Source organism: Caloenas nicobarica, chromosome 20, assembly GCF_036013445.1.
Source record: "Caloenas nicobarica isolate bCalNic1 chromosome 20, bCalNic1.hap1, whole genome shotgun sequence".
In the NCBI taxonomy this organism is placed as follows: Eukaryota; Metazoa; Chordata; class Aves; order Columbiformes; family Columbidae; genus Caloenas; species Caloenas nicobarica.
In genome coordinates this window covers 2,142,904-2,156,106 of record NC_088264.1, presented here as the reverse complement: position 1 = coordinate 2,156,106, position 13,203 = coordinate 2,142,904, and the positions used below count along the sequence as shown (strand labels likewise).

Below are 13,203 nucleotides of genomic sequence, written 5' to 3'. Positions count from 1 at the left end.
TCAATCTTTTCTTTCGGCCACACGTGCTGCTAGGAATTAGATTTAGACTTAAGCAAAAAGCGCCAAGTGTAATTGCCGTTGTAATTACCGCGTTGGGTAGAAATCACAGCATTGGTGGGAAAGGCCGGCCCGAGGCAGGGATGTGCCCCCGGAGACCAGCGTTGTCCTTCTCTGAAAAAAAATAAATGCTCTTCTACTTTCATTTTCTAATGGAAAAACCAGTTATTATAGTATGTTCAAGTTCATTAGGAAACAACCCTCATTAAGTTTCTTTTAACTGGCTTCAAATTTCGCTTAGAGATGAATCCCAGCATGCGATCCACTAGAGAATAAAGAGTGTTAAGTTTTCCGAAGTCTTCTCTTGGATACCCTCACCTGTAGGCTGTAAGCTTCCAAGATAAGGCTGCTCATAAAACATTGCAAATCTGTTTATTTCGATAAAGGATTCCATCCAGAATGAGTGAAAATAACGTTGTCAGCCTGTAATCCATTTTTACGTGTATTCACCTCCACTACAAACCGTACCCGAGGGCTGGAAGCTGTTGCTCTTCAGTACTCGTTTTGACTTTGAAATAATTCCATGAGATAGCAATGAACAGGTAACAAAGAGTTTTCGGACAAAGCTGTCAACCTTAACAAAATGCAGTTTTTTGCCAGAGAAGTTAATTCCTTTCTGGTTTTATTTCTCTCACTTAACATTATGAGAATAAATTGTCTTTTCTACCCGCGTAGCTGCATTGACCTTTAGTTTTCACACATATCCAGTAGAACTTCCATAACCGTCTTGGGTTTTGTTTTTTCCCCACTATTTTGGGAGGTGCTCATTCACATATGTATGAATGAGGTTAAGCATTTTTTTTTTCAATTAGCAGGTAATTAATAGAAATTAACTTGGAGTTATTGGGCGAAGAGAAGCTGTACATCTAAATTTTAATCACGGTGAATGAAATGAGTCAGATATGTCATGCAGAGGTGAGCGGTAGGTCCTGCTTTAGGTTGGCATTTTGTTTTCTCAGCCCTTTGGCTGAATCTCCTTAGTGCAGGAGCTTTGTTAAAATTGCAGACGAAAGCGAATATATTCTGATCAGATTCTGTACATAGAGATATCCACAGCAGCTCGAATCTCTTCAGCTGTGTTTTTCTATGATGAAGACTATGATAGTGTTTATGACTCAGATTGTCTTGAAATTCTTAGCTTTTCTGCTAATTAAAGCCCAGCCGTTTAAAGGAATTTGATATTTCTTTCAACAGAAAATATTAGGCTGAAGCACCTCGTAAGCAACGACAGTTCAGACAGTGAAGATGAATCGCAGCATCCAAAAGGTAAGGAAATGCTCACATTTTCTTTCGTAGTTTACTGTCTTCATCAGCTTTTGCTGACGAGTTGTGGTCAGTCCAGCAAACTAACTCTGTCCGTTGTTTTCAGGGTGTCCTTGATCAAATATTGATTTATGTTTCGAGCACTCGTAGGTATCTTCTAGCACCTTCACACAGCATTTTAAATAACGCCCAAATCCCCACAAGGGGAACATGGGGCGGTGGGAAGAAAAGATCGTCTTGAAAATTATCTTCAGGCACCTAAACCACCTGGGGATTGCTGTGATTTTAGTCAGGGTCTCTGTTTCGTCCTAATAATGCTTTTGTATTTGGTGATACTTTTGGGGACAACAGCGATTTTCACCTGAAGAAATCGATGATGTTTTTAACAACTAAAGCAAATAAGGGAATGCAGCTCTTTGGAATTTTGGGATCTACAGGAAGAAAAGAAGATCTTGTGCGATGAGACAATGAATTATGTCATTAGCTCAGTTCAACGATTGCTTCTTCAGTTCCCCTTTTGTGTAAAATAATAGGGGGAGGGTGATACCACAGTTTTGTGTTTATTTGCGGATTTCCTGTTTGAGCACTACGGCCAGCACGAAACGCTGCATTTCGCTCATAGTTTGTAGCCATAGTGGACAACCTACAGATCTGTGATTTGTAAGCACTTGGGCATCCCTCTCACTTCTATAGAATATTATTGTACAGATGTTGGGCCTCTAAACGTTGTGGTGTTTGGTGCTGGTTTGCTCTCTACTTATGTAAAAATCAACTCCTTTAAGGCCTGGATTAAAGAGGCACATCTCAGTGCTGGAGTTAAAGTATCAAGCCTGAGCTTGAATTATCCTCTTGTACAAAATACCCCAAAAAGTTACGTTTTGACACCAGTCCTAGTCATTTTTACTGCGACGTCTAGCAGTAGACATCTAAGTCTGGATTTTGTGTTGCACTCTTTAGTTAATTATACCAGATATTAATTGTAGTCTACAGTTCCCTGAAAGGACATTTCGAGATATTTTGGAATTCCCATGCTGTAGCATTCTCTTTTAGGCAGACTTACTTTGCCTTCTTAAGGAAAGCTGGGTTTCCAGCAGGCAGCAAAGGATGGAGAAGGGTGCCAATACACAGCCAGATGAATTTACGTCTACGTAGAGTCTGGATCTTGGCGACTCAAATCTGTCCCCTGAGCCTGGTATCGTTTGCAATTTGGGCGCTAGCGCAGATCAAACTGTATCCTCGTTGCCCTCGCCATCCACACCAATTAAGTCTGGCTCAGGTCATCTATTATAATAGATACTTTATTTTAGTAGACCTGGAAATCTTGGTTTTACACTTCGTATATTAACCGTCTCACCGTGGATTGTGTTAATTTTCCTCTGCAGGCACTGAAAACGTTGAGGCGAATCGAGAGTATCAGAACAGCAGCCAGGAGAGCTGGGTGCAGCGGATGCTGATGGCGCTGGTGGGCGATAGTGCCCTTTTCAACACCAGGGAAGGGCGCGCTGGAAAAGTGCACAACTTCATGCTGGGCTTGAACCTCAACAGCTGTTACCCGCTCTCTCCCCTGGCAGACCTGCTCTCCCAGGAGTCCGTGGAGGAGGACGAGCTCGATGCCGCCGTTGCAGGTTAGAACCGGCGAGTTCGCAGCGTGGTAACGTCAGCTGCTGTTGTGACAGGACAAGGGGTGATGGTTTTAAACTGAAAGAGGGCAGGTTTAGATTGGACATGAGGAAGGAATTGTTGGCCCTGAGGGTGGTGAGAGCCTGGCCCAGGTTGGCCAGAGAGGTGGTGGCTGAACCATCCCTGGAGACATCCCAGGCCAGGCTGGACGGGGCTCTGAGCAACCGGAGCTGGTGCAGATGTCCCTGCTCATGGCAGGGGGGCACTGGGGGAGCTGGGAAGGGCCCTCCAACCCAAACTACTCTGTGATTCTGTGAACCATGCGGCTTACAACAGCATGTACCTGAAGGCAGGAGGACGTTTTTGTAGCAGCAGTCATGACCATTGACCGGCAGCTCTTCTGCTGCCTTTGTCTTCCTCTGAAAAAGCTGTGGAGGCGACACGTTGCTTTACTCGTAGATCCTTGCTTTGTTGACAGCGTGTTCTTCCCAGTGGCACCGCTCCATCAGGTGCATTCACCTCTCGGCTGTGGCTGATGTGGCTGGTGCATCCACGTGTCACACTGGCATAAGCAAGAATGCGGATGGAAAATCAGAATTCCAGAAAAACGTTGATTTGCAAAAAGAAGTTGAGTGTCTTCCCCTATTCCATGAAGTCTATGGTGTCTGGGAGCTGCAGAGAATTAGGACTCATGTTTAATTAGTATTTTGAAGATTTGCTATAGACAGTGTTCATGACAATCTTCTTAATAAGAGCCAATATATTTCTTAGTATTCTTCCAGCACTGGTGCTTTTTTTTAATTCCTCAGTGGGCAACAGAGCCCCAAGTTAAGGCTGTGAGTTTCCCTATAGAAAAGTTACGTCATGGTGAAGATGCGCTCGTGATGGAGCCTCCATGTACATCCGATACAAACTAATGCTTCTGGATTATTGTGGATTATTACTGACATCCATCACGCTGAGGAGCTACAAATCTCTGGAAATGGTGTTTCTCCCCAATCTTGTGTCGTGGCGCAGCGCTGCCAACCATCCCTCGCAATAACAGGAGTCCCTGCAGCCTTTATTCCCTATCCAGAGGAAAGAGATTGTCCTGCCTGGTCATTATGCAACAGTAAATACCAGATGTCGTTTAAAAGCTTAAGTAGCAGACGCGCTCAGATGTGTATTTGTTCGTGTAACAAATCCCTTTGAGTGGCTGTATAGTAATTTCCATCTGTACTCCACTTTCTAAATATTTTTGTCATCTCAGAGGTGTTTACAGCTGAGTAATCTTAATATTTATAGTAGTTGTAAAAGAGGCAGGAAAGCGGGTAGTAAATTTATGGTTGGAAAAAATGGCGGTTGAGGAGAATTTTGCATAATTAAGACATACGGATAATCTTCAGAATCAACTTCCTGGGCTTTAATTTCAATTGCACTAAAATGCTGGTTGGACAGAACGAGCCTGCACCCCTGAGACAATTACTTTTGAGTGGCTGAAACTTCTTGGGGTAAAACGTCTGGCAAAAATTTGACATAACTGCAATTTTTTTAGTGTTAGCTGAAGCCCACGCTCGTAATCCTCAACTAACAAATCTAACAGCCACGAGTAGTTGCAATATTGTGATCGAGAATAGTTAAAAACCCTTGAAATTTCAGTCGTTAATGTAAAATTTAATCATTCAGTAGCGCGGTAAGTGTATCCACATTTTAGCGCTGTGAATTTTGCCTAGGAGCCCAGGGGAGTAGATAGAAAGGAAACTTTGGTGTAAATTTGAAATATTGTGTATTACCAAGGCGCTGGATGCATTTAAGCTTTGCATATTTATTCCTACCCCTGTCAGCTTGAGTATAGAGAGAAGTCTGAATTGCTTTAGGAGTTTTCCTTTATTACCAGCTGCTCTGAAGAAGACATAGATTCATCAAAAAGGATATAAATGGTCCTTTAACATCTCCAGTTGCGTCAAACCTTCTGTGACCCCCGGCTTGTGCTGCAGAGGAGGAGCAGTGGCAGAGCTAAGCCCATGTTAGGATGGAGTTTAGGCTCTGCAGAGATCCCAGCTGCTTGGTCTGGCAGTAAAACTCGGCTTGGCTTTGCTACGGATCCTGGTTTTGCCGAGTGTTTTCTTAATTGATCTCCAGTCGACTTGAAAACTTTACGCCCCTTGCGTGATTTCATCGTGAACAACATCGTGAGTTGGTTTGTTTCTGTGCCTTGATGTTACAACACGCTGAAATCGCTGGAGAAAATGCCAAGTGAATAACAATAGGGGAAAAAATAACCCAGAATCTGCTTCCTTATTTCAGTATTTGTGGGAAGTCTGCTATAGCAGACACACGTCAGTAGCAAATGTGGATCCGATTACTGCAGATCAGACGGATCTGTGCTGGTTTAAAGCAGAACTGGACTCCTCAGCATCTCCTGCTGCTCCCGCTTTGCTCTTTGATGGACAGAAAGCTGCTCCTAATACAGACAAATCTTTCATAAGTTGGTCTGCATGGGCTGGAAATCCATGTACTTCTAAAAGCAATTATAATAAAAAGTAAAACCTTTAGGTTGAGCCTCTCCCGCAGTCGCAGAAGACCACAACTAATAAAACCAATCTATGCGGTTGTTATGAATTTTTTGGCGGTGTTATGATGTTTTATCATCTAAAATATAAAATTATTATAAATTTGATGATAGAGCCGTGAAGGCTCTAAGCAATAGGAATTGTCTTGTTCTTCAACGCCATTTTGGTAGGAAGTTTGTGAGTGCAGTCACACTCCTATCGCAAACATTATTATAGGTGGTACGATTCTTGTTTAAAGAATCACTGTTGACTTCAAATTCAAATTTCGTAAAATAAGATAATACAAAACCTGAACAAATTTTTTTTTGCTTTTTTTTTTTTAATTCTAAAGAGAACAAAGATTAAATTATGTTTGAAATGTCTTTTAAAAAGAAGGGAGAAAACAAAACTGTTTACTCATGCTAAAAGGATCTGTAGTAAGTGTATTTTTTTTACCAGTAAAATATTTTCATTGCTGTATGCCAATGCATGGTTATGAAATATATCTGGTTCTAAAATAGGTCTATAAATACACTTGGCCCTTTAGCAATAGGCGATGATTTCAAAGTGTTTTCTCCCTTAGAAATCAAGGCAAGTATTACAAAGCTTGTGCCTCATTTCATAGTGCGCTCTAAGAAATAATAATAATAACAGAAATAAAAAGTCAAAATATCTGTTCTGAGATTTTTCTGCTGCTCAGATCAATAATTTTTTCTCATGGATCCTGAAATGATTGGAACGAGAATTTGAATGACTTTAATGGATTTTCTTCACATTAAAATATCTTTTTTTTCAAATTACGTCCATCGCCAATAAGTGGGTGCTAAGAAATTTAATTATACAATAAATATTGTATACAATAAATATATATATAAATACAATAATAAATATATTATTCTATTCAGCATTCCTTAGATTACACTGCCCTCTACAGATATGAGCATTAGTCAAAAGCCAAAATACACGCACTGGAAATATTTTGAAGATCTAGAGCAAGAAAAAGACTGTCAGGAGTGAAGTTTTGAGCTCTGCAGGGATCATTTAGTAGAATCCAGAGACTTGATAAGTGCAAAGACACTTGGGACAAATTGCTTGTCCTTTCCTGAGCTTCACCCAGGGATATTAAAGGGGAAACAGAATCTTTTCCAGCCTTCAGTTTGGGCACTAGAGGTAGGAGAGAATTTTGTCCTTTACCATGACAGTAACAGCAGTAAGTGGCTTGCACGTAATTCCGCTCAACGCTTAAGTTTCACATACGGAAATTTTTGTTTTGTTTTAATTTGTTCTGCGCAGATCCTGATGAGTTTGAGAGGATATACGAGCCGCTAGATGTGAAGAGCAAGAAGATCCATATAGTGGACAGCGGGCTCACCTTCAACCTGCCGTACCCGCTTATCTTGAGACCTCAAAGAGGTGTTGATCTCATCATCTCTTTCGATTTTTCTGCAAGGCCAAGTGATTCCAGTCCTCCTTTCAAAGTAAGTAAGAGAGGCCATTCCTCTCTCTATGTTCATAAATTCAGTTTGCCTCAGTTGTATTTTTCCAGCCAGCTTGGTGGCACATCTCATGGTTCCAAAGGCCTCGGTGCTGTTGTATCGACAGCACCAGGGCAGTTGGTTTCCACATCCAGGCACAATATTGCACTCTGCCTCGGCTCCTGTTTACATGACTCACATGAGACAACTGACACAAAGAAGGCTGAAATAATTCATTTCAAGTAGTAGCTCTGTTGTTTTTATGGAAGTCCTGCTTTCACACCGAATTGCAGAATTTTATGTTATGTCAGTATCAGACAATTAGGTCAGTTATTTACCATTGCGCTGGTGCTCTGGCTCTGTGCAGCTGTTCTCCTCTGTCATGGAATGAATAGTTTTCAGTCGTCATCTTGAAATGCCTCAGTCATTCTGGTATTGCTAAATATGTAACTAAATATATAACCGTTCATTTACATCTCACGGGGATAATCCCAGTACTGGTTTCAGCAGGATTCCTAAATTATTCAGGCAAGAGCAAAGCAACCACAGAAAGATCCAGCAGGTGTTGGAAGCACAGCTGTTGTTCTGTACAACCTGTACGAACATGCCCAACGGACCAGAAAAATTTAATGTTGGACCGTTTTGGTAGCTAACATGAAAAAAGCAGCACTTACGAGGCTACCGTGAGGTATACAAAGTGGCAACGTTTATGTGAAACCCCCGTGGGTTTTAAAAAATAAGTTTTAAGGAAACCAAGAAAACTTGCCTGTTTGAGAAACAATTGGCATTGTTACTTTGGAGAAAAATTTCAATTAGAACAGAGTATTTTTTTCCTTCCTCTTGCTATCAAGGGACAAAATCCCCAAACAATATTATGAAAGAACAGCAGTAGCAAAATGAGCTCTAGATCAGTGTTGTCAAATGCAAAAAACAAACCAAACCAAACACCAAAACCAGCAACAAAGCTTCAGGAGGAGAAAGAGGAGTAAGTTCTGTACTCTCTAGGTTTCCTGGGGACTACCTGGAAGTGTAGAGCACTGACAAGACTTGTACTAGCGCTGGGATCCTTCATTTTCCCTTAATTGACTGAACCGCACGTATCATAACATGGAGAGATTGAGCGGAAGTCAAGCGGTGCCCTGAAGGTTTTTCCGTAAACTCTCATTTCGAAAAGGCAAAAATCCTTTTACGCAAGAAAAAACGGTGGGAAAATTAACTGGTGCTTCAGGTTTTCGTGAAGCCACCGTTGAAGGGAATGGTTCTTTATTTCCGATGCGCAAATATGTGTATAATGAAGAGTGACGTAGCTTCAGCTAACGCCTGGGTATGGGCCGCAAGCTGAGGCCGTGTGCTCATGGCCTAAAGGACAGAAACCAGTTTTGTCCACCGTCCCTGCAATCCCATTGGTTCTGGTTGCGTTTCAAAGAGCAAACACCGGTTCCGGACCTGGCCTGTATCTATGGGAGCACTCAAATATGCTTTTGTTACTCCAGCACACAGGGAAATCAGCCAGCTGGAGTCAATGACTCCGCTCTTGTTTTGTCGTTTTACACCCACTATCTTTCAATCTCCCGCGTATCCAAAACAGTTGCCCAAAGAAGGGTCCTGTTTCATTCAAAACCAAGGTTAAAGACATTGACCTTCCCTCTCACACACCCTTATTACACGCTTTTGAGTCATTATTTACAAATTATTTTGTTTACTGAGTTGTCAGGAGGAAAAAAAAGCCTGTTTTCCAGACTTACTTCTTCCCTTAGCATGCTTTGAAATGCCGGCCTGTGCTGTGATGTGACTCGGGACATAACAACGCGTGGACCGGTGTTTATGAACTCGCCTTGGTTTCCATAGCGCTGATACTCAGTTTGCAACTAAAATCACAGACGGTTATTTTCGAGCTGTCAGCTCTGTAAATTCACCCCGAGATTTATGCGACAGACCAGCTCTTTCCTTCCTGTGAATCATCGCAGATGGGGAGGACTGGGCAAGCTGGATTAGGTGCCCAGTTTGCCACACTGGGTCACCTGTACAAAGATCGATTGACTTGATCAGTCCTTGGGCCATAACGAAGCGTGAGTTAATAAACCTACTTCTAGTGACCGATTTGACCTGTGTCTCTCTACAAAAAAATCGCACTTTGCAGCAGACGATTATGTCTGTCACCACTGAGTCTTTGTCCTCTTTTCAGGAAATTTTACTTGCTGAAAAATGGGCCAAAATGAACAAGCTTCCTTTCCCGAAAATCGACCCGAATGTCTTTGATCGAGAGGGCATGAAGGAGTGCTACGTTTTCAAACCAAAGGATACCTCTTCGGAGAAAGACTGTCCAACTATCATCCATTTCGTTTTGGCCAACATCAACTTCCAGAAGTACAAAGCTCCAGGTGCGCGCGCAGTTTCTGATGCTAAATCAGAAATTCCTTTGAAGTTTTATAATGACGTGGTGATTACAAGGAATGTTTTCTCTCTGAAATAACTCTTAAGTTTACCTGTAGTAGTTAGGGATTTCAAAAGAGCCATTCAAAAATAAGATGGTAAGTCCTCAGACCTCACATTTAGATTGTATTTCTGTATTCTGTACGCAGGTGTTCCAAGAGAAACGCAGGAAGAGAAGGATTTTGCGGACTTTGACATTTTTGATGATCCAAATACACCGTTCTCCACCTTCAACTTCCAGTATCCCAACGAGGCGTTCAAGAGGCTTCATGACCTGATGGAGTTCAACACCCTCAATAACATAGACGTACGTACGCTCTCAGAATTGAGGTTATAATCAGTGGAAAAAATCAGCTTTATTTTAATGAGGGCTGGAGCGTACCCGAGGTAGGTTCTTCATACGCAAACCGTGGGGTGGTCAACGTGCGTCCTTCCAGCCTGGGAAGGAGAGAAGGGTCTGGACACTGTGGGTAAAAACAGTCTCAACAGTATTTCAGGGCCTAAGAAGATTGATTTATAATAATATTGTGAGCATTTCCAAATGGCAGAACTTGGCTTTTCGTCATGTTTGAGCCTCTGCTTGTTAGGATCCATTCCAATTTGTACTCTTTTTAGTTGGGTTCCTGGGGTGTTTTTGTCATTTTACCATCAAAAGTCCTGCAGGGTAACTGAGCAAAGGAGTCTGCGCAGGATGGAGGCGTTGTGGTCAGGATTTTCTACTCAGTTCATTATACATGTCAGTTTTCTAACTGGAAAAAAGGAAAATTGACATTTTTTTAAAAAGATCTCTGTAAATATCTTTATCAACTCAGTAATAATTCTTTTAAATTGATACCGTAACTCAATAGCTGTAGCACAAGACCGTGATCCCAGCATCCACAGAGTGAGTTGCCATATTCACAAGTGTAAATCATCATCCCAGATAAAGAAATGATTTTTTTTTCAATGTTAGTGAGCAAATCTTGTTACTTCAGGACAAGGGATGCCACAGTGACGATTTACTCTTTCTCAAGATAATTATTTTCAAGATCCTTTAAGTATGGATTTCCTCAGTGTTTTGATTTACCCGTCAGAATTTCACTGGGACTCAGTTTAAATAATGTATATTCTTGCATGACTTCTTAGACGTTGGTGGTATGCAGTCATTTCTTTATTAACTACATTAAAATTGTTGCTTTATACAAGCAAAAAATAGTATTAATACTCAGCAATCACTTTGTTCAGTGACGGAGCCGTGATAAAAGCAGGAGTAACACTTAATATCTGAAGGGGTCTTTTCTATCAGTGAATAAATCATTAAAATGTTACTTTTCCCCGAATGAGAGGTTGTTCCCTGTTTTCCAGGTGATCAAACAAGCCATGATGGAGAGCATTGAGTACAGAAAAGAGAACCCGTCGCGCTGCTCCGTGTCGCTGAGCAGCGTCGAAGCGCGGAGGTTCTTTAATAAGAGCAATCTGAACAACAACCTGACGTAGAGGACGTGTCGCAGGTCCCGCTCCTGCCACGAGCTGTTTCTCTCTTTAGAACTGGAGTCAAAAAGACATTCTCAGAGCATCACTGCTCCCGAACGGGGCTGTGCAAATCCACATTTCCCTGTGGATTTTCAAGTTTAAGTATAATTTTGTACTTCTTTTTTTAAAAAACTAAAAAAGTTGAAAACATTTCAATATGCTGTTATCCTTACTCTAAGAACTATGGAATTCGTTTATTTTGACTGTTGTCATTGGGTCCACTGCCATCGTCTTTTTCTTACAAAATCCTAAATGCTGCTTTCTCGTAGCGTGGCAATCGTTTGGTTTTTAATTGATGTAAACTGGGCATGTCTCGAAAATGAGAAACACAAGAGAATAAAATATAGTAACAGAGACAATACGTGTACCTGGGCTTAGGCCAGGATTCCCCTCTGCTTTGTGTCAGTGAGAAGATTTCCTCTTGACTTTGGGTTGAAAAGTCACTAATTGGTCACTCTGCCAGGCAGCAGCAGCTCCGTTCAAGTTGATTTTTTTCTATAGGATGGGGTTTTGTTCACTAATAACCATGGGCTCTTTGGCCTTACCAAAACTCCATCGTCAAGCTGTGTTTATAATTTCACTTTTCTTGCACGAGTGGCGTCTCTTAAAATAGAAACAAACAAACCCCACAGACTTGTGATAACAAAAGGGTTTTGATAACAAACAGGGTTTACACCTCAGCTGGTTAGTAATGCGTTCGTACTTCTGTAACTGTTGCTGAGTAGGACCCGCTCTTGAATCTTCTAATTCCAAATATTTTCACAAAAATCGAAGTCCACTTGACTGCTGTTTAAGAACGTATGTATCCACTGAGCAAAAAATCCAACCTCTTCGATTTTCTTGTTCTCTTTCTTTCCAGAAAATTACGTTGCCGGAATTCTTGAGCTAGCAGCGCCTGTCTGTTAAATTATTGTTAGTTTATGTATTTCTGATCAAAATGTTTATGGATAAATTAAAAGTGATTTTGCATTTGATCGTGGTTCAAATTGTCACATTTCTGGGAGGGGACAGTGGCAATGTTTACTGGGGATCGAGAAAACATTCCGAGGGAAGAATGGGAAGGAAATCATGTGCTAAAGGCGATTCTAAAAATAGATTTGTAGTCCGTTGAATAATGAAAGACCGCACACAGACATAGATTATTTTAGTACCGTCTCAACAGGTGGTGAGATAACTCTGCAAATGCACGGAAAAGTGCAGTCGCATCCCAAAAAACTTCCGAAGTCCTTGGGAATGGTGTCACGGGCCAGCGGGTGACACGGGAAGGGACCGAAGGCACCGGTGAGGTCACTGGTGGCACCGTGCTGGGCGTCACGCGTTTGCCAGAACGGCTCCTTCATCAGACTTTCTTGCTAATGCAGTAGCTGTTCCCTTTACTGTGAATTATTGAGCTGGTTTTAATTGCAGAAATCTCTAAGCCCACGGGAAGAGAAGCGATTATAACGCGTTTCTTTTAACGGCCACTGCATCATCCCTCCTTAAATCTACGTGCAACGTTACGTGATTAATAACATTTTCTGTGTTGATTAATAGGTTTTATTTCTGCTCGAGTTGGTGCCTGTTTAAAAGCAAGAGAGAAAATAAAAGTAACTTACTGTAGTGCTGCATAATTTAAACATTTTCAATACATTTGGGAATACAGGAAGAAACTGGTACCATTATTTTACTGTAATATTTTCTTTCGTTGTTTTTTTTTTCGTTTTGTTAACATAGTATTTTTCTTGTTTATTTTATAATACAGACCGACTCTGTTTTATGGAAGTGTTTTATCATACTCTATACAGTTTATATTATCACCGTGTTATCGGCCAATAAAAAATCAGCTATATTGGGCACCACCTGTTTTCAGACAGTTTATTTTGCTCATTTGCAGGACATTTTCACTTTTATCGTGGCGAGACATGGAACAACTCCATGGTGCGTGGAACCTGCTGGGACAGCTCAACACGCAAGAAATTCCAGGTTTTGCCCGTTAGTCTTGTCTTTTTAGTTTAGCTGTGAAAACTACAACTTTATTGTGCAGGGGACAGCACTTCGATCCATATTCGATACATTTTGGTGTCAGGACTCTGTCAGATATTTTGTGCTGTTCTGTTAAGAGCTAATACAGCGAATTACAGTCCGTCTTCCTCTGCTAAAAGCAAATTTGTCCTAAAAACCCCTGAGTTCTGTCTTTTTCAAACATTTGAAGTGTCTTGGGCTTGCCAGGAGCTCACTGGTAAGTTCATTGTCTCAAACAAAAAAATGTCTCTTAATTCTTCAAATGGAAAAGCAGCCATCGTAGCATGATCAGAAACTTAGAAATTGAAGCT

General features: G+C 41.3%; 1 protein-coding gene across 1 annotated transcript in view; it reads left to right on the top strand.

Annotated features, from left to right (window-relative positions):
• PLA2G4A (phospholipase A2 group IVA) overlaps window positions 1-12,541 on the top strand; it is a 73,598-nt gene extending 61,057 nt beyond the window's left edge. Inside the window, exons 13-18 of the mRNA XM_065649024.1 lie at window positions 1,252-1,323; window positions 2,703-2,945; window positions 6,765-6,949; window positions 9,132-9,327; window positions 9,529-9,686; window positions 10,724-12,541. Coding sequence (XP_065505096.1) covers window positions 1,252-1,323; window positions 2,703-2,945; window positions 6,765-6,949; window positions 9,132-9,327; window positions 9,529-9,686; window positions 10,724-10,855 — 986 coding nt within the window. The 3' untranslated portion in view covers window positions 10,856-12,541. The remainder of the gene's footprint in view (window positions 1-1,251; window positions 1,324-2,702; window positions 2,946-6,764; window positions 6,950-9,131; window positions 9,328-9,528; window positions 9,687-10,723) is intronic.
• The last annotated feature ends 662 nt before the right edge of the window (window positions 12,542-13,203 follow it).